The sequence below is a fragment of the Rhinopithecus bieti genome, unplaced genomic scaffold (genome assembly GCF_001698545.2).
Source record: "Rhinopithecus bieti isolate Rb0 unplaced genomic scaffold, ASM169854v2 scaffold_28517, whole genome shotgun sequence".
Lineage (NCBI taxonomy): Eukaryota > Metazoa > Chordata > Mammalia > Primates > Cercopithecidae > Rhinopithecus > Rhinopithecus bieti.
Genome location: NW_016813121.1, coordinates 800,925 through 823,432, shown reverse-complemented (window position 1 = coordinate 823,432; position 22,508 = coordinate 800,925). Strand labels below are relative to the sequence as shown.

Here is a 22,508-nt window from a genome sequence, read left to right as displayed (position 1 = left end):
TTTTGAGATGAAGTCTCACTCTGTCACGGGGGCTGGAGTGCAGTGGCCAGATCTCAGCTCGCTGCAAGCTCCGCCTCCCCGGTTCACGCCATTCTCCTGCCTCAGCCTCCCAAGTAGCTGGGACTACAGGCGCCCACCACCTCGCCCGGCTAGTTTTTTGCATTTTTTAGTAGAGACGGGGTTTCACCGTGTTAGCCAGGATGGTCTCGATCTCCTGACCTCGTGATCCGCCCGTCTCGGCCTCCCAAAGTGCTGGGATTACAGGCTTGAGCCACCGCGCCCGGCCCAATACCATATGTTAAATAACAACTTCATTAATCGTTCATTCAAATAGTTACTGTTTGTGATGTTCCAGACACAGATTCAACTACAAGGAGATACATCCTTCAACCAACAAAGTACATCAAAATCCTTGACCTCGTGGTGCTTACATCTAATAGAATTTGCTATTCTAATAAAGCAGTGTAACAAATGCTTCCAACAAGTCTCATGATACATTTGAGTATATTTCTACTCTTCCCAATATGAAAGTTTTATTCAAATACATACCTTTAATTTTACCTTCGCTATCTGTTTTGTTATCTCCACACTCTGCGTTTTGGATCCCAGTGATGGCAGGATTAAGGGCTAGAATAGAAAAAAATTGGCATGAACTATTTTAAGATAGAATAAAGATAATACTGTTAAACAAAGTTTCCATTTACAGTTACCCAGCTTTCCCTAATGGTCCTTATAGCTAGGATAGTAATGTGACTGAAAATCAGCAATGAAACAGGTAAAGGTCTCCAAAATTCCTTAAATCATAGCTCAGAGCTAAGATTCCTTATCTAAAAGATAATATTCTCTGATGCCCATAGTATATTAATGAGATTTAATTTTAGAATCTCTAAAATAAATAAGAGGCTAGGCACTGGTGGTTCATGCCTGAATCCCAACACTTAGGGAAGCCAAGGCAGGAGAACTGCTTGAAACCAGGAGTTCAAGGTTGTAAGTGAGTTATGATTATACCACTACATTCCAGCCTGGATGACAAGGTGAGACCCTATCTTTACAAAATACAATAAATCAAATACAATAAATAAGAACAACAGCACTTGAGAAGTTAAATCCCTCCGCTAAACACTTTGCATAAATAGTGCATATAGGACTAACAGCCTCATAACTATCTGCATTAAGTGGGCACTATTTATACAATAATATAAATTTATATAAGTAATCTATCCATAGTAAAAGGAATTTAGCAGCAGAGCCCAGGTTTTAACCCAGAACTAAACCTTAAAATGAAAGAGGAGAAAAAAAATTATTTATACTTCATTGCTGTCTGAATGTAAATGATTCAGGTACTCTTATGTTCCTCATAACTACAGTCTACTAGACATTTGTCCATTGTAATCTGTAAACGACTAAGTCCTTTACCACCTTATACTAGTGTTTCCTTAAGTTCTCTACCCAGAAACAACAGTACATTTAACCTTAGATGTCAATACTTAAAATCTGAACGCACTGCTAACTTACCTACCTACCACTGTGTTTTCCGTTTATCTTCTAAGATACTTTAGTTTTCCCCAACTCTAACCACCATATTTTCCAATCTGGTGTACCTATAAACACAGCAAATGTGCTCCCTACTTTATCAATTCCTGGATCAGTGATCAAAGCAAGCCTGACAAGACCATTATACAGGGTAACCCTGAGACTACAGTCACTAATAACAACTCTTGAGTAGTGGACATTATCAAGGATGATTAAAAGATAATGTAATCATTAATCAATAAAGTTACTCAATATAATCACAAGCTTTAGAATTGGAAGGAGCACAAGATAATCTAGTCTAATTTCTATCACAATGCAAGAATTGCTTGTCCAACATTCCTAGCTGTTATATAGCTATAGAGCACCACCCCAAAAAACATGAGAATTCCAAACTTTACCTTTAAAACCAAGAATCAATTTGACCCCATAATCCTAATGCCAGATAGTCTCAGAGCTAGAAATGTGTAGGATAGAAAGTGGAAGTTCTCTTTTCTGAACCCAACTCTTCACTGTTACATAAAAAAATAGGTAGCAAGTTAGGAAAGGAAAAAAAAAGTTGAAAGCACCTATCTTAGGAGGAAACTTCATAGTATCTCAATAACCAAAACACAGTCTTTAAATGAGATGTAGCTACATGAATCAAATAAACACTGTAACACTTTAAATTCTTCAGAGTTAAAGAGATAGGACAGAAGGAACTGTGGAAAAAATGCTCTACAGACTGTAGCTATTTTACCACCAAAATAACAGCTTAAGGTTTTATTGTAAACCCTCTTTTAGTTCTTATAATTTATGGTTCATTTACTTTGTTTCATTTCACAATGCCAGCAAAATGCTAATGAAATAAAATTCTCCACACCTTCAAAGAAGGTTAGTAAATTTAACAAATGTTGACAATCTAGAGGAAATTTAAGTAGTGCCAAAATATAAAGTAATTTAATACTTTCTAAATCCATTTCAAAACAGTCCATTTGAAGTCTAATTCAAATTAAATATATATTTNGCCAGATCTCAGCTCGCTGCAAGCTCCGCCTCCCCGGTTCACGCCATTCTCCTGCCTCAGCCTCCCAAGTAGCTGGGACTACAGGCGCCCACCACCTCGCCCGGCTAGTTTTTTGCATTTTTTAGTAGAGACGGGGTTTCACCGTGTTAGCCAGGATGGTCTCGATCTCCTGACCTCGTGATCCGCCCGTCTCGGCCTCCCAAAGTGCTGGGATTACAGGCTTGAGCCACCGCGCCCGGCCCAATACCATATGTTAAATAACAACTTCATTAATCGTTCATTCAAATAGTTACTGTTTGTGATGTTCCAGACACAGATTCAACTACAAGGAGATACATCCTTCAACCAACAAAGTACATCAAAATCCTTGACCTCGTGGTGCTTACATCTAATAGAATTTGCTATTCTAATAAAGCAGTGTAACAAATGCTTCCAACAAGTCTCATGATACATTTGAGTATATTTCTACTCTTCCCAATATGAAAGTTTTATTCAAATACATACCTTTAATTTTACCTTCGCTATCTGTTTTTGTTATCTCCACACTCTGCGTTTTGGATCCCAGTGATGGCAGGATTAAGGGCTAGAATAGAAAAAAATTGGCATGAACTATTTTAAGATAGAATAAAGATAATACTGTTAAACAAAGTTTCCATTTACAGTTACCCAGCTTTCCCTAATGGTCCTTATAGCTAGGATAGTAATGTGACTGAAAAATCAGCAATGAAACAGGTAAAGGTCTCCAAAATTCCTTAAATCATAGCTCAGAGCTAAGATTCCTTATCTAAAAGATAATATTCTCTGATGCCCATAGTATATTAATGAGATTTAATTTTAGAATCTCTAAAATAAATAAGAGGCTAGGCACTGGTGGTTCATGCCTGAATCCCAACACTTAGGGAAGCCAAGGCAGGAGAACTGCTTGAAACCAGGAGTTCAAGGTTGTAAGTGAGTTATGATTATACCACTACATTCCAGCCTGGATGACAAGGTGAGACCCTATCTTTACAAAATACAATAAATCAAATACAATAAATAAGAACAACAGCACTTGAGAAGTTAAATCCCTCCGCTAAACACTTTGCATAAATAGTGCATATAGGACTAACAGCCTCATAACTATCTGCATTAAGTGGGCACTATTTATACAATAATATAAATTTATATAAGTAATCTATCCATAGTAAAAGGAATTTAGCAGCAGAGCCCAGGTTTTAACCCAGAACTAAACCTTAAAATGAAAGAGGAGAAAAAAAATTATTTATACTTCATTGCTGTCTGAATGTAAATGATTCAGGTACTCTTATGTTCCTCATAACTACAGTCTACTAGACATTTGTCCATTGTAATCTGTAAACGACTAAGTCCTTTACCACCTTATACTAGTGTTTCCTTAAGTTCTCTACCCAGAAACAACAGTACATTTAACCTTAGATGTCAATACTTAAAAATCTGAACGCACTGCTAACTTACCTACCTACCACTGTGTTTTCCGTTTATCTTCTAAGATACTTTAGTTTTCCCCAACTCTAACCACCATATTTTCCAATCTGGTGTACCTATAAACACAGCAAATGTGCTCCCTACTTTATCAATTCCTGGATCAGTGATCAAAGCAAGCCTGACAAGACCATTATACAGGGTAACCCTGAGACTACAGTCACTAATAACAACTCTTGAGTAGTGGACATTATCAAGGATGATTAAAAGATAATGTAATCATTAATCAATAAAGTTACTCAATATAATCACAAGCTTTAGAATTGGAAGGAGCACAAGATAATCTAGTCTAATTTCTATCACAATGCAAGAATTGCTTGTCCAACATTCCTAGCTGTTATATAGCTATAGAGCACCACCCCAAAAAACATGAGAATTCCAAACTTTACCTTTAAAACCAAGAATCAATTTGACCCCATAATCCTAATGCCAGATAGTCTCAGAGCTAGAAATGTGTAGGATAGAAAGTGGAAGTTCTCTTTTCTGAACCCAACTCTTCACTGTTACATAAAAAAATAGGTAGCAAGTTAGGAAAGGAAAAAAAAAGTTGAAAGCACCTATCTTAGGAGGAAACTTCATAGTATCTCAATAACCAAAACACAGTCTTTAAATGAGATGTAGCTACATGAATCAAATAAACACTGTAACACTTTAAATTCTTCAGAGTTAAAGAGATAGGACAGAAGGAACTGTGGAAAAAATGCTCTACAGACTGTAGCTATTTTACCACCAAAATAACAGCTTAAGGTTTTATTGTAAACCCTCTTTTTAGTTCTTATAATTTATGGTTCATTTACTTTGTTTCATTTCACAATGCCAGCAAAATGCTAATGAAATAAAATTCTCCACACCTTCAAAGAAGGTTAGTAAATTTAACAAATGTTGACAATCTAGAGGAAATTTAAGTAGTGCCAAAATATAAAGTAATTTAATACTTTCTAAATCCATTTCAAAACAGTCCATTTGAAGTCTAATTCAAATTAAATATATATTTATTATATACAAAACTAAATTTATATATGGTAGCTTTTAAAAGGCAAAAAAAAACTTTCTAATTTTTATTTACACTGTGATAACTAAAAACCCTAAAGCTTCTACTAAGTGTGTTAAATTTACCAAGAAATAAGCATTCTAATTTTATTAGATTCAACCATGAATATCAATATTGTAAATATGGAGACAAAATTTCTCACAGCCTCCTCATTCATAACCAAATTATTAGTGATCTCAAAAAAAAGAAATCGAACAGAGTTACAAACTGATTTTAACATTTTAAAATGCTTAATGAGAGAATGAGTAGAGTTAATCTAACTTAAGTCCATCATTACCACCTTTTCTGGTTTTTTCTCTTCTGTTTCACTACTGGATGTTCTTGTCCGAAGTTTCACAGAGCCTTCTTTAAAAATGTCTCCAAATCCAATTCCTCGAATTTTCTTTGGCTGTGTAATTGATCCAGGTGCAGTTTCACTCCCGTTTCCCGGAGAAGGTAAAGGTGAAGTAGGCCCACCCAAAACAGTTTCTGAAACAATAATTTGTTTTTGAAGAATGACACCTAGAATCACAAAACGTTTCCCATCCCGTCATAATGTCTACATTCTATATGCCTTCTAATAAAACATGGTAAAAATTTAAAAAAAAAAAAATCAAATGATTCAGTACTGAAATATCCACAAGAGCAAGATGCAATTTATGCAGTTTACACAGACTTTTTTTTTGTGCAAAACAATAATAATTTTAAGTAAATTTAATTAGTAAAATTAAGAAATCCTAACTAGGAAATCATGTCATACAAGGTCCTTAAAAACAGCATGTCAATGTATAGCTTTTGGCCAAAGATGATACAATGTGAGACAAACAATAAAGAGATAAGATTATTTTTTAAAGCTATATGATTCAATCCAATCAAAGTTAGCATGAGTTTCTGAATATAAAAACTGAGAATGTTTATTTTAAAAAGGTCAATAGTTCATAACCTGTCCTTTTAGCTCAGAGACTAGGTAATAGGTCTAATTTTAAAGCAGTCAATGGAAACCATTACTATATAATAATAAAAAATTTTTAAGTTTAATATTATATGGGTAAGAACATTTTTACATTCTTGCTCAGCAACAAGGGTTCTTATGTATAGGCTCAATAAGTCCATGAACAACCCTATGGAAAACTGTGTGGTTATTTTATGTACATTTTCTGGGTAAAACAGGTACAGCTTTCAAGAGATCCTCAAAGAGCCTTATAATCTAAGTAAGAAACAAAGTTCTAGAGTAAAATCCAGAAACACTGAAGACTGGGGTATGGGGTAAGGAAAATATGTGGTGACAGTTCACTGAACTGAGGTAGTCTGTTGAAAATAACAGAACAACAGGGACAACAAAAACAGTAGTTACCGTTTATTCAGAGCTAATTCTGTACCAGGCACTTGGTTAAGCACTGCATATGAATTATCTCATTTTTACAAGCCCACATGAGCTTCTTAACATTAAGCACTATTACTTCTCATTTTACAAATAAATAAACCTGGACAAAGGGATATTAATGACTTTCCCAGGGACATACAGGTAGCAACAAAATCAATTTTTGAAGTGAATTCTAGATGACCCCAAAACCACAGTCTTAAACAATTCAATATAATGGCTCAGATCACAAAGTCTCCAATCAAATGTGAGAAGATCTTTCTGCATCGATTGAAATGACCATTTTACAGGTGGTTTGCCAAAACAAGTTATTAACTTTAAAAATATAATGCTAACAAGTATAGTGATCTACCCTAACCATTTTCAATATTATCCTAAGTCACATAGAAGACTGAAGTGGAGAAGATAGTTTCATAACATATTTTTAAAATTCAACTTCATTGAGAGAATGTTTACAATCGATAAAATGAACCCGTTTTAAATACACATTTCAGTAATATTTGACAAATGTCACACCACGTAAATACAGAAAGATACAGAACAATTCGTCACACACTTGTACACCATCACAGTCGATCCTTCCCCCAAGCCTCAAGAAACCTCTGAACTTCACTGTCACTATACATTTGCCCTTTTTCAAATAAATTATAATCACATAGTACATAAGCTTTTTACATCTACTTCTTTGGCTACACAGAATATATGAGATTCATCCATGCTGTTGCATGCACCCATGCTTCATTCCTTCTTATTGCTGATTAGTATCCCATTGTACAGATATGCTACTACGTATCTACCATTAAGAATGTAGCTTCAGGTTTTTCACAGATGAGCTTTATAAAATTTAGAAAACTCCCTTCTATGCTACTAAGTAGCGTTTTCATCATTAAGAACTGAATACGTAAATTCTCTTTCTGCATCTGGTGAAATGACCATATGGTTGTTCCCCTGTAAACTGTTAACACTGTGAATTATATAAACTTTTTAAACCAACCTTGCATGGATGGAACAGACCCCATTAGTATCATGATGTACTAACCTTTATATATTTTGCTGAGTTTGACGTAACCTTTAAATATTTTGCTGAATTTGATGGAATACTTCAAAGATTTCTGTGTCTGTGTTCATGAGAGATAATAATATGTAGTTCCTTTTTTTCAAATTACTTCATGAGGTTTTGATATCAAGGTCATACAGACCTAAGAAATCTGAAAGAATCTGTGTAAGATCAAATGCTTGATAGTACCAGTGAAAATCACCTTGGCTAGAAATTTTCCTTATGTGAAGATTTTTTAATCTTAAATACAATGTATTTCACATAGATTATTTAGAATTTCTATTTCTTCTATGTCTGCTCTGGTTAATTATGCTTTTACAAGGGTTTGCATATCTCATCTAAGTTGTCAAATTTATGAGCATATTTCCGTATTACACTTTTATTTGTCAGGTCTGTGATATCCCTTCACATCTGAAAATAGTAATTTTTGTTTTTCTCTTTTCTCTTTGATCAGTCTTGTTAGGGTATTACCAATTTTTTTTTTTTTTTAATCATTTCACAACACTCAACTTTTGAACTTGATTTTCTTGTCTGTTGGTCTGTTTTTTATTTCAGAGTTTTCTGCTCTTATTTCCTTTCTTCTAATTATTTCAGGTTTAATTTGCTCTCCCTTTTCTTGTTTAAGGTATCTCTTCTATTACTCAAGCATTTAAGGCTATAAATTGCCCTACAAATGTTGCTTTACCTGCATTCCACAAATTCTGATATGTTGTGTTTCACTTTCATTTATATCAAAAACTGTTCTAATGTCCCTTATAATTTCTTCTTTAATCCGTAGGTTATTTACAAGTGTTGTTCAAGTATCTGAGGATTTCCCAAATATCTTGGTGTTTCACAAATAATTCCACTGTGGTCACAAAACCTGTACCGTTCAATGCCAATCCTTTTAAATTTGATGAGACTTGTCTGATGCCCCAACATAGGGTCTATCTCGTGCAGATTCCAAGTAAACTTCAAAAGTGTACTTCAAAAAGTACTTTCAAAAGTATTTCAGAAAGTACTCTGTTGTTGAACTATTCCGTAAACGTCATTTGGGTCCACTTAATTAAGAATGTTATTCAGTTCAAGTCTTCTAAATATGAATTTTGCTCATCTTTTTGTTCATTAGTTCTACCAATTATTGAGAGATATATGTTTAAATCTTTTCATTCTTTTCATGGATTTATCTATTTCTTTCAGTTCTGGAAGTTTGTATCTCATGTACTTTGAAGTTCTATTGTTGAGTTATATATTTAGAATTGCTATTAATTTTTATGAATTAGCTCCATCACTATAAAATGTCCTTTTTATTTCGTGGTAATATTTTCTTTCCTGAAATATACTTTGATATTAATATACTCATTCTAAATTTATTACGCTTTGCACAGAACATCTTTTTCTATTCTTCTTTTAACATGTCAGTGAATTTTTGTATCATCCAGGCTGACAATCTTAGTCTTTCAATTGAAGTTTTTGGACCATCTGCATTTAACATAACCACTGATGTAGTTATGTTTAAATCCATTACCTTGCTATTTGTTTTCTTCTATTTACCCACTTGATATTTCTTCCTTTTTTCTCATTTCCAGTCTTTCTTTTCAAAAAAAGCATTTCTTAGTATTCCATTTTACTATTAACTTATTAGCTATACCTCTGCTACAGTCTGAATGTATGTGTCCCTCTAAAATTCATTATGTTAGAACCTAAGCCCCAACATGGTAGTATTAGGAGCTGAGGCCTTTAGGAGGTGATTAGACCATGAGGCTTGAGCGAGTGAGATCACCCCTCTCCCCCTTCTGCCAGGGGAAGACACGGCATTCATCCCCTTTGAAGAATACAGAAACAAGGCACTATCTTCAAAGCAGAGACCAGGCAGGCCCCATCAGATACTGAACCTGCTAGTGCCTAGATGAGGGGACTTCTCAAACTCCAGAATTGTGAGAAAGAGTTTTTGTTTTTAACAAATTGTCCAGTCTTGGGCATTATGTTACAGCAGCAAAAACTAAGACAACTTCAATGTTTTGTTTCTGAGGTGCTGCTCTAGGCTTTAAAACATAATTGCCCCTCAGTACCCATGGGAGATTGTCTTGTGATTTATACAGTTTCTGAAGATAATCTGCAGAATTCTTACCTCATTTATTTGATGTAGCTTTTCTCCTGTGGTCCCTTCTAAGGTTTTTGCTTTGTTGCTTGCATTCGCCACATGATTACTATCTGCCAAGCTTTGTTTACAATCTTGCATATGTGGGTTTATAACTTGCATCAAATTTGGAAAATTTTTTAGCATTATTCCTTCAAACATTTTTTCATCCACCCTCTCTTCTCTCCTTCTGGGACTCCAGCTACATATGTTAGACCATTTAAAATTATCCCAGCCAGGTGCAGTGGCTCACGCCCGTAATCCCAGCACTTTGGGAGGCTGAGACAAGTGGATCACTTGAGGTCAGGAGTTAGAGACCAACTTGGCCAACATAGTGAAACCCCATCTCTACCAAAAAATAGAAAAATTAGTCAGGCGTGGCAGCACACACCTGTAGTCCCAGCTGCTCGGGAGGCTGAGGTGAGAGAATCACTTGAACCCAGGACGCAGAGGTTGCAGTGAGTGGAGATCACTCCGGTAGAAACTGCACTTCTGCACTCCAGCCTTGGCACCAGAGTGAGACCCTGTCTCAAAATAAAACATCCCAAGTTGCTAGAGTTTTTGAAGTTTTAGTCTTTTTGCTCTTTCCACTTCATTTTGCATATATTCTATTGTCACATTTTCAAGTTCAATGATCTTTTCCTCTACATTGTCTAGTCTTCTGTTAAAATTTCACAGGAAGAAATTCACTTCAGATGTGTTTTTCATCTCTAGTAGTTCCATTTTGTCCTTTTAAATCCCATCTCTGGTGGTTCCACTTGGCTCTTTTTATGTCTTCTACTTACTACTCATTATATTAACATTTTCCCTTACAATCTTGAGCATATTGGGCATTTCTATCACAGTTATTTTAATATCTGCTAATTCCATCATTTCTGGGTCTCTGGGTCTCTGTCTACCAACTAGTTTTTCCTCCAGATTATGGGTCACATGTTCCTGCCTTTTGTTTTTTTTTTTTTTTTTTTTTTTTTTTTTTTTTTTTTTTTTTTTTTTTTTTTTTGAGATGGAGTCTCGCTCTGTCATCCAGGCTAGAGTACAATGGCACGATCTCGGCTCACTGCAACTTCCACCTCCCGGGTTCAAGCAAGTCTCCTGCCTCAGCCTCCCGCGTAGCTGGGATTACAGGTGCCCGCCACTACACCTGGCTAATTTTTTGTATTTTTAGTAGAGACAGGGTTTCACCATGTTGGCCACACTGATCTTGAACTCCTGACTTCAGGTGATCCGCCCGCCTGGGCCTCCCAAAGCACTGGGATTACAGGCATGAGTCACTGAGCCTGGCCCCTGCTTCTTGATATACCTAGTACTTATTTAAAATTTTGATGTTGTTGAATGCTAAATTTTATAGTAATCATTTACAATAGTAATTTCCAATCAGGATGGATTCTGCCTCCCAAGAGACATGAGGCAATAACTGGAGACATGTTTGGTTATTACAATGGGGGAGTGTTACTGACATCTAGTGAGTAGAAATCAGGAATGTTTCTTAATATCCTGTACGTACCAGAGAGCCCCTGAAAATAAATAGTTATCCAGACCAAAACATCATCAGTGACAAGGTTGAGAAATTCTACTTTAAAGAGTGCTAGCAAATTTTTAATTTTTTTTTCTGGCAAACAGGTAAGTTATTTGCACATTAGTGTGAAGCTTTTTTAGGGTAGGATTAGAGCAACCTTCATTCTAAGGCTAATTTAGCCCCACTTCACCTCTCTACGGAATTGCCCACGTAGTCAATAAAATCTCTGAAATCTAGAGAGAAAGAACTCAATTCTTGGCCTTGTATAAGCATCCCAGAAATTGCTCATACTAACCCCTAGTAATTGCTCTTTCTTCACAAGTTGCTCATGTTCAGTCTCCGGGGTTTCACTGTACGTATTCACAGATTGGTGCTCAGCTAAACCCTCAAATCAACACCCAAGAACAGTTCTGGTGCTCTCTCTACATACAGCTCTCACTTCAGGTGTTCAGCAATACAAACTTCTAACTGCCTTTGTTTCCCTGAATTTTGATCAATCCTCAACAAAACCATAGCCTTCTGCTGTGGTTAGGTCCCCTTTCCTTGTAATGCAGTTCAGAAATTAGCTCCTGGCAGAAACCTAGGACAACGGTAGAGCTCTCCTTTCCCCCTTGTTTTTTCTCCTTTTCTCAGGAATATCAGTCCTGTGCAGTCTACTTTTTGGAAAAATTTGCTTCCTATATTTTCTCCAATTCTCGATCTTGTATGGTGGGAAAAGTGAATTCCACACTGTCTTGCTACCACACTGCCAGAAGTGTATTCTATATAGTTTAATATATACCTCCAATAACTGGCCTGTTGGACAAAGCAATATTCTGGTACAGATTAGTACATGAGGTGCATATCTAAAAGGCATTTTTAAAATGAAACTATCCATGGTATTAATAAATCATATATTGATAGAGACAACTTTAGGGGATTATTCTAAGGTACAATTTCCACAGTTTATTTGATTAAGGCCATAAAACAAAAAAAAAAAGGCAAGGAAGGGGGTGTTGGATTTAGTGACTGTAACCTTTATTAGAGTTATTAAAATATATATCATTAAAATAGATGGCTAGATATCAAAATATCCAGTTCTAATGGATAGGCTATTTTGGCTAAATGAAAAATACCAAATTTTACTACCACGTTGGCTATTAAATCAATGGTTGCAAGGCAGCATGATGTAGTGGTAAAGTATATGAACTCCAGGGTCACACCTTCTCAATTCATATCTTGCCCCTTCCATTATATTTGCCCAATCTCTTCACCTGTAAAATGGGGAACTTCACAGGATTGCTATGAGAAATAAACTAATTTATTTCTGTAAAGTTCTTTAAACAGTGCCCAGCTCAGTGTCTATCATTTTTTAAAAGTTTAAAAGCTGTATCACTGAGAACCATAAGTAAGTGAGAGCACTGATCACAAAGAAGGAGGAAAATATAAAAGGGAAAACAGCCACTGGAAAGAAGAAAAAGGATAAGGAGAAAGGAAAAAAGAGGAGGAAAAAGGGCATGCAGGAGGTGCCATAATGAGACAGAACAATAATCTTATCTATATGGTACTTGTAACATTTTAATACCCATATACTTTACCCATCCGATTGTCCTTAAATTGCTATGTTTGAAGAAAAACATCTGCATTTTATGTGTATTGCTATCAGTCATAAAACAAACAGCACATCTGTCTATTGAGCCTAAACCCTCCCTCCTCCCTCCTCATTAAATCTCTATAGCAAAAGCTACTTGATGGTTTGTATCTTCATATAAAGTGACTTAAAAGAACTGCAAAATGCAATTACTTGTTTGGAGAAAAACAAAAACAAGAAACCACATGCGAACTGAACTGAAAGCTAAAAAAAATTAAAAAAAGAAACTTGATGAAAATAAAAAGCATTTAATAGAATCAATCCAAGTTTACCATTAAAGTCATCATTCACTATTATTCTCAAGGATTTTGCAAGTCGATCATGCAGGTGTGGGTGTGGGTGTTTTAATAGGACTTAAAATCAATCAATATTGCATAGTGCCTAAAAAGTACACATAGAAAGAATGTCTGGCTGTTAACAATAACTCAGAAAGATCCATAACATACTACCAGTAAGGGCATCAAAACTCCAGAACAAGTTTCCTGGCAAAGCTGCTCACCAGGAGAAGTATAAGGTGAATACTAATACGTGAGTACAGACCTCAAGGTAAACTGTGTAACACCTTGACTCCTAGTGACTAGGCTGCAGACCAACAAATTTCTATCTACTATCTTTGGTACATGAGGTATACAACCACTTCCCCAGGATCCTGTGTCCCATTAGAAACGACCACTTTCTTCTATTCCAGAACCTGAATAATCAAATAAAACTTCAGCTGACTCCTCCTAAAAAAAACGAATTTTTTTCTACCTGTAAGAGACTAGAACTCTTGAAGAACAATCCATCAGGGTTTCTTAAATGTTTTGTGTGATGCATCCATCTAATTGCCCAGTAAAGCCTAGAGGGATAAATGGCACAAACATTTAAGAATCCCTGCTGGAACCCCTTCATCTCCTCAAAATTCTGGCCTCACCACTTAGCAACTTACTCATAACATTACTCCTTTTCTATAGAAGACATCAAAAGTCAGAAATATCTTCCTCAGCTTCCTACCATTAAGCTTACTAACTCTGATCTATCTCCAATAAATTGAGACTAATCATAATAGCCATAATGTGAAACCCATTTCCTCCACTTTCTGGATAAATCCTATTGTGCTGTAACTACACTTCTTCTGAGTTTCCATCTTCAACTGTTCCCCTTCTACTTGTCAGCCATTAGGATATCAAGATGATCAACACTTTTCCTTTTTAAGAAAAAGAACAAAAACATTATTGAATATATGTTGCCATCAACTGCTGCAACTGCCTTATACTTACTCTCTCCACTGCCTAACCTCCTTTCTTCTTCAATTCAGCTTCTGCCCTAATCACCTCACACCTGCTGTTGTTTAGGTCCTTCATGATCTCTTTTACTTCACCTCCCAAGTAGTATCTGACACTACTGGCCCTGCCTCCCTGAATAATTCTCCTCCCTTGACTGACTACCACACATTCATAGGTTTCTTTCTGGCTCTCTCCTTCTGTGCTTTCTAGGTCTTCTTTTCAGTTAATCTTCCTCAGTCCATTTCTTAAATGTCACTACACAGGATTCCATCCCAGGGTCTTTAGTTTTTTTTCACTCTGTATATTCTCCCTAGGTCATCTAATCTAAACTCGTTTGTTTTTTGTTTTTTTTTTTATCATATTTTATTTTTTTGAGATGGAGTCTCACTCTGTCACCCAGGCTGGAGTGCAATGACACAAACTCGGCTCACTGCAACCTCCGCCTCCCAGGTTCAAGCAATTCTCCTGCCTCAGCCTCCCAAGTAGCTGCAATTACAAGTGCAAGCCACCACACCTAGCTAATTCTTTTGTATTTTTAGTAGAGACGGGGTTTCACCATGTGGGCCAGGCTGGTCTCGAACTCCTGACCTCGTGATTCACCCACCTCGGCCTCCCAAAGGGCTGGGACTGCAGGCGTGAGCCACCACGCCTGGCCTACCCATCGTTTCTTACACCACCTAAAGTACTATCAAGCCCCAGTTTTGCACAGACACCGGAATTTTTCTAAGGATTCAGATCAACAGACAACTGACTACCAAATATCTTTCATTTGGATGCTCTCACATCCCTACAAGCCTCAAATTTAACATCTCCAAAAGTGAACAGCCAACATGGTAGTAAAAATTGGTAATTTTCAATGATCCAAAAATAACTAACCTACCAATTAGGACTGCCTATTTTCAATAATTAGGCATCTGTTTTAATGATACATCATCATCTCCCAATAACCTATCTCTGAAAATGACATCTCCACCTTACAAAGCCAAAAACCTGGTAGCAGTTGGCTCCTCTTTTTTGGTCATCCCCTACATAACATTATCACTAGGTCCTGTTCTTCCTGCTATCACTTATATAGCTCCTATTCTACACAAGTCTCTCCATCCTCATAGCATTGCTCTAGTTTAGGCTAATTCTACATTATCAAAACATTCTCAACTGGTGTTAGCAGACCAGTCTCTTCTCCAGTCTACTCTCCACATTGCAATTCCCCCTCCATACTGCAACCAATTTATCTGAAAAACAATCTCATCATTTCACTCTACAGCTTCTCTGTGATTTGATTAACATTTTTGTAATGTTTTCTTACGCCTGACCCAGTAATTTCTCCAGGCTCAACATTCACCACATCTAATTATATACTCTATAATGTCTCTGAATTAAATCTCTTTCAGGATCTTGCAAATGCTATGATTTTCCTCACCCTCTGCCACAAACTTGCTTAGAAATTTCCTAGCCATTGTGGGATCTCAATCTATGACTTCTCCTAGGGTGCATTCCTTCACAGCCTGCCAAGTCTGGACTAGCCCTCTTATATACATTTATTGCACCCTTTCCTGTAACAAATATTTCTCCTGCTAAATTACAATCACTTTTTTTAAACCATCTTTTCTTTCCCAGTGGAACAAAAGCTTCGAACATGGGGGAAATAACGCCTATGTTGCTGATCACTGTATGCCCAGGACCTTGTACAATATGCTTAACAAAAGGCACCCAATAAATTGAACGAATAAATCTATGAATGCTGAATTAACTAAACTGTTGTATTTATATTTAGAATTTCCCTTTACCAGCTTTGACTTTTAAATTTTAGATTTTGCAATACACTGTCTTCATAAGAAATGTTAGTATACCCATATGTTACTACTCATAACACTCAAAGAGCTGAAAGTACATGAAAAGATAGTTCTACAAGCATACCTAAAAGAAAATTAGGTGAAGACAGCAGCAAACAAATGGACTACAATAGTGAAAAACCACCAAATTTCCATAATCTCACATGTTAAATAGCACAGTAAAGCTTAAAAAAAAAAAAAAACTGGGAAATCATAAAACCAAACTCTAATGATGATTTTACCACTCAGTAAATAATCTCAGGAGTTTCCATTTCTTGATCCTTAAAATGGGAGTGACATTAATCCTCTTAAGAGGATTTATTCTACTATAAAGACACATGCATGCATATGTTTATAGCAGCACTATTTACAATAGCAAAGTCACGGAACCAACCCAAATGCCCATCAATAATAGGCTGGATAAAGAAAATGTGGTACATATACACTGTGGAACACTATGCAGCCACAAAAAGGAATGAGATCATATCCTCCGCAGGAACATGGATGAAGCTGGAAGCCATCATTCTCAGCAAACTAACAGAGGAACAGAAAACCAAACACTGCATGTTTTCACTCATAAGTGGGAGCGGAACAATGAGAATACATGGACACAGGGAGGGAAACACACACCAGGACCTGTTGAGGGGTGAAGAGCAGGGGAAGGGAACTCAGAGGACGAGTCGATAGGTGCAGCAAACCACCATGGCACACTTATACCTATGTAAGAAATCTGCATGTCCTGCATATGTATCCCAGAACTTAAAGCAAAAAAAAGGGAAGAGGATTTCACTTGACAAAAGTGTTTGAAAAGTTCTATATATACCACAAAATACTAGTCATTGTTTCACTGAGTGTCAACATATCAGACACCGTTACAGACAATGGGTAAACAAATATAAATAAAAATATATATGTTCTAATGAGCAGGTAGACAGACAATAAGCTTAATAAGCAATAGCAACAAATTCTTCTTTGAAACATTAAAAAAAAGAGAGAAGAGAATTAAAAAGTAGATAATGGGGACTTTCTGCTGTTTTACACAGAGCTGTCAGTAAGGGCCTCAATGATAAGGTGATTCTGAGAGAATCCTGAATCAGATAAGTAGCCATCAGGATATCTTGAAGAAGAGCATTCCACACAAAGGTATACAACAAGCACAAAGTCTGTGAGAGAGGAATGTTCCTAAAATCCTTAAGAAATCTAAGGTGACCAACGTAAACAAAGGGGAAAGTTAAATAAGAGATGAGGTAAGAAAGGTGGAGGGAGGGATATGGGGATGCCAGATCATAGAGGGATTTGTAGCCATTTTAAAAGATGTTGGCTTTTAGTCTAAGTGAAATGCAAAGCAACTGGAGGGTGATCACTACTGGCTACCAGACTATTAAGTAGGTAATGGCATATAGGCTATGGTAATTATACAGCAAAAGATAACTTATACCAGGATAGTGGCAGTGAAGGTGGTAAAAAGAAAATAGATTCTAAACATTTTTTGACAAAATCTGTTAATGAATCATGGTAGGGTGCGAGGTTAAAAAGAAGAGTACCAGAGAAAACTAAGAATTTTGGCCTCAGTAAAAAAACGATGAACTTGTCCTTAACTCAGATGGGGAAGATTACATGGAGCAGAAAAAAAAGGCAGAGGATCAATTTTGGGCAACTTGGGTTTAAGACACCTATTAGACATCGAAATGGAGATTCTGAAAGAGGTTTAATGTGGAAGACTTTTAGAAAAGGGTGGAAAAGACAAGTATATATAGTCATTGACTTCATAAAATAAGGGGAAAATTTGAAAACACATTCCTATTTGGCAAATAAGTGGAATCCGCATGTTGACAAAAAGACACTCTAAAGAAGGGTTAAGTATATTTGACAAAATTAAAAAGGAGACATTACAAAACCAAAACATAACACTTTCCTAGAGAAGCAATACTTTCCCTGAGACTGAATGCTAAAAGGACCTTTATATATAGAAACCACTCAGTAACAGAACAGATGATTAATTCACCACATTCCGACAGAAAACATAATGGTGGCATTCTTAACCTTTTATCTTACAGTTCTTCAATGAAAACTGAGGATCTAAAAATAAATTATCTGTGAAGACTTAATATTGTCTATATATTATTTAGAGTCAGAATTATCTGCTTAGCAGTAACAGAGTTTAACTGGCCAAACCAAGAACATTATCCCATTATTACATAGGAGAGAAAGGAAGAAAAGGGGAAGGGGAGGGAGGAGGAAGAGAACCCTATTAAATTTAAAAGACTGTGAGGAGAAACTATGTGATATAATCAAATATAGTGGATATGACATTCCAATACTGAAAGCAAAAAAATAACACTTATAAGTACATTCTACTATAATTTTTCTAACAGCTACGAGGAACATAATTATTTTACTGACTGAAAAGACTGTCAAAATACCAATTATGGACAGAGGCTGTTACACTTTGTTAGGACACAGGAAAATTTTAAGTAGTTACTCCTTATATAATGCTCACGTCCTGACATTCACAACAATATGCAGAAACTTGCCTAAAATTTAGAGTTGGGGAAGGAAAAAAAAAAATTATAGTGTACTTCAACCACGGACTTTCCACCCCATAATCACAAAGCTCCACATTTAGAATGAACAGTTATTGTAAAAGGGTTAAACAAAGAAGGAAGGATATTTCTAACAGACAAAATTCTGCACAGTTACTAAAATCCAAATCAAGCTGAACAGCATAAGAAAATGTTCAAAGTATTTTATAATTATAAAAGTAATGAACTAAACTCAAATATAAATTAGATCTCTTGTTCTGGTGGTCCTATACAAACTTTAAATTGGAAATATTTTAAGGGCTCAGTTTTATATGGCATCACAAAGATCATTTCACACATATGCTTTAATTTACACCAAATTTTAATTTACACCAAATTTTAATGTTAAAAGTAGATATCAAAAGATCCAATACCTGTGAACCCTAAAGAAATACTAACGTGCATCAGAAGTAACTCAGGAGACAGTTTGCTAATTGATGAATGCCCCATTAAATTTAAGCCAGGTGGTTTTGGTACTTATGTATGTTCTCTAATGGTTTTTACACACGCTTACACATAAGTTCTGACTTCAGAATTATTGAGTACTCTCAAATAAATGTAATATAAAATAGTGAAAGTACATCTAGTTAGTATGATTCCTTCTCCACTGATTCCTACTTCAATGATTTTTCTCTTTCAATACAATCAGTATCTGCACTAAAGAAAACTGAAACTATTAAAACAACTACAACTAAACAACTGGAACTATTTTCATTAATATTTTCATGTAATTCATTAAAGAGCCTTAGAAAAATTTAGAATCTTTACCAGTTTATTGCTAAGTTAAAGAGAAAAGAACTAGTACAAGAACACTTAAAAATGAGAGGCAACTGGGCATCCCAAGTCATATTAAGTAGCCATTGACCTCAGGCTTTTTTCGTTACTTTGTAGCATGTATAGTATGTAGCACTTACAGAGAGCTGCAAACTAATGTAAGAGTAAATTTGAACTCCTTTGAAAGGCTAATGAGCTTTAAAGAAAAGGACTCTCTAAAGCCAATCTGCAATGAATATATGGTAGAGCATAACATTGTACACAAATGTTTGGTGCCCCTCCTTGTAAGAAAATTACATATCCCCACCCTGCTGCACCAACGCATGCATGACCATAACCGCCAAATACAATGTTAGTGGAAATGACATGTCAATTTTGGACAGAAGCTTTAAAAGCCATCCTCCTTTTTCCCTGCCTCTTCAAGGATTAAAGAGTTGCCGATTATATTTTCTAATGTTTCCTGTGACATTTCTGAGATGAAAATTTGCATATTAAGCAAAATGAAGTGACAAACAAATTTTTAAATATTACATTTAGAAATATCTTCCTCCAACATTTTTGATACCTACCTAAAGTAACTCAAGTCATTTTATTCTATAAGTATACTTACTTCACATTTGTCCTCCCCCTAGAGATGTGACCCTTGCACCTCTGGACTACAGAGGGATTACATACACTCAGAAAATCAGAACTGAATAAATACAAAGGTTAAGAAATGTTCACTTGTTAAAATAGCTTCTACTTCTTCCTTTGGTCGCATGTTTATTCTAAAAATTATAGGAGAGTTCAAACTATTCATCAAACCAATTTTTTAAATGTGATACAAAGTTTTATTTGTTCATTTCTTGCATTTGATGACATACTGGGCCTGAGATTCTTTGCCATAGTCCTTAACTACTACGCAACTGCAACCAACTTCTTTATAGGGTTTTCCCTCTCTATCAGTTTTACAGAGGCCTACACATTCCCCTAGTTGCTTGTTGTCATCAACCTTAATTAAGTTGATTTGGTGTTCAGCACAAAGGGCCTCCACTAACTTGACATACAAAGGTTCATGACAGTTGGATGCAAGCACACAAACATCAGCTTGCCACTTGTCTAAGGCTTGGCCAGCTTCACAAATTCCACTGCTAGGCTATTGTGCATGAAGGTAGTCTTTGGAATCTCCTGTAAAGCAGTAGTAGTATTAACATCCATTACATCTTCAGCAACAACGCCCTCTTCTACCACAGCAGTGGGTTCAGGTGAAGCCGAATCTTCAACACAACCAAGTCTTTGCTTAAGCAAGACCTGTTGGTGGAAGGCAAAGAGCCATCAAACTAATTTATGTCTTCACTTTATAACTTAAAAATTATTACTATAATTAACTGAAAACTTTGACCTGAAAATCTGTTATATACCAGCAATTTCTCCTCACAATCTCACTATTCCTAGCTCTCATTACTAGATCTGTTATATACTGTCCACTTTGTAGAACAATTACTGGTATTCTACGACTATGTAAAGTAACATTTTTTCCTGTCACTTTCTAAAATTCAAGAGGTTTCTTCTACATCAATCTTTTAGAAACTAAATTCATGTTGGTTTTTCTATACTCACAATTTATTGATAAACCATGAATTATAATATTGCTTTCTAAGCATTCATCCTTTCAAGCCTAATTAACGTTAGATGGCTTTTATACTAAAAAGCAAATGAACACAGGCAATATAATTGTAGCTTGCGATGTGTAGATAACTAAAACTTGGAAGAAAAATTAAATTTCCTTAGAAGTAAAGCAAACTCGGCCAGCATTGGTTCATGCTAAAAAATGTGGGGGCTCATGCCTGTAATCCCAGCACTTTGGGAGGCCAAGGTGGGCAGATCAGGAGGTCAGGAGATCGAGACCATCCTGGCTAACACGGGTGAAACCCCATCTCTACTAAAGATACAAAAAAAAAAAAAAGTTAGTCGGGCATGGTGGCGGGCACCTGTAGTCCCAGCTACGCAGGAGGCTGAGGCAGGAGAATGGCATGAACCTGGAAGGCAGAGCTTGCAATGAGCCGAGATTGCGCCACTGCACTCCAGTCTGGGCGACAGAGCAAGACTCCGTCTCAAAAACATACATACATACATAAATAGAAGTAAAGCAAACTCAATTACTCATTTCATATATTTCTATGGTCAATGGGCTTAGAAATAAAATCATTAGAGATGGAAATATACCTTCTGGTATTAAATTGGAATTAGAGGTACCAGTAAAGATGGATAAACAGATGAATGATCAAGACATATGGGTAGAGGTACGGGATTGTATGTGCGTGTAAGCATTTTCCAGCTTAATCTACTAAGAAGGCTCAGAAGCATTACCCCAGTAGCAATGACCACACGTCGAAACACTATTCCTCTCTTAAAAAAACACAAAAAGTTTGCCTTGATAAACAGAATCAATGACAAAAAGCACATAATTATCTCAATATACGCAGAAAAGGCCTTCGATAAAATTCAACACTGCTTCATGCTAAAAAATTCAACAAATTAGGTATTGATGGAACATATCTCAAAATAATAAGAGCTATTTATGACAAAGCCACAGCCAACATCATACTGAATAGCAAAAGCTGGAAACATTCCCTTTGAAAACCAGCACAAGACAAGGATGCCCTCTCTCACCACTCTATTCAACATAGTGTTGGAAGTTCTAACCAGGGTAATCAGGCAAGAGAAAGAAAGGATATTCAACTAGGAAGAGAGGAAGTAAAATTATCTTTGTTTGCAGATGACATGATTGTATATTTAGGAAATGCCATCATCTTAGCCTAAAATCTCCTTAAACTGATAAGCAACTTCAGGAAAGTCTCAGGATACAAAATCAATGAGCAAAAATCACAAGCATTCCTATACACCAATAAAAGACAAACAGAGAGCCAAATCATGAGCAAACTCCCATTCACAATGGCTGCAAAGGGAATAAAATACCTAGGAATACAACTTACAAGGGATGTGAAGGACCTCTTCAAGGAGAACTACAAACCACTGCTCAAGGAAATAAGAGAGGACACAAACAAATGGAAAAACATTCCATGCTAATGGATAGGAATATTCAATATCATGAAAATGGCCACACTGCCCAAAGTAATTTATAGATTTGATACTATTCCCATCAAGCTACCATTGACTTTCTTCACAGAATTACACAAAAACTACTTTAAATTTTATATGGAACCAAAAAAGAGCCCACATAGCCACGACAATCCTAAGCAAAAAGAACAAAGCTGGAGACATCATGCTACCTGACTTCAAACTA

At 36.0% G+C, this 22,508-nt stretch overlaps 1 protein-coding gene across 1 annotated transcript in view; it reads right to left on the bottom strand.

Moving 5' to 3' along the window:
* CD2AP (CD2 associated protein) overlaps positions 1-22,508 on the bottom strand; it is a 160,302-nt gene that overhangs the window by 51,762 nt on the left and 86,032 nt on the right. The window contains 2 exon segments of the mRNA XM_017847680.1: positions 3,041-3,119; positions 5,368-5,555. Of these exon segments, the coding sequence (XP_017703169.1) occupies positions 3,041-3,119; positions 5,368-5,555 (267 nt within the window).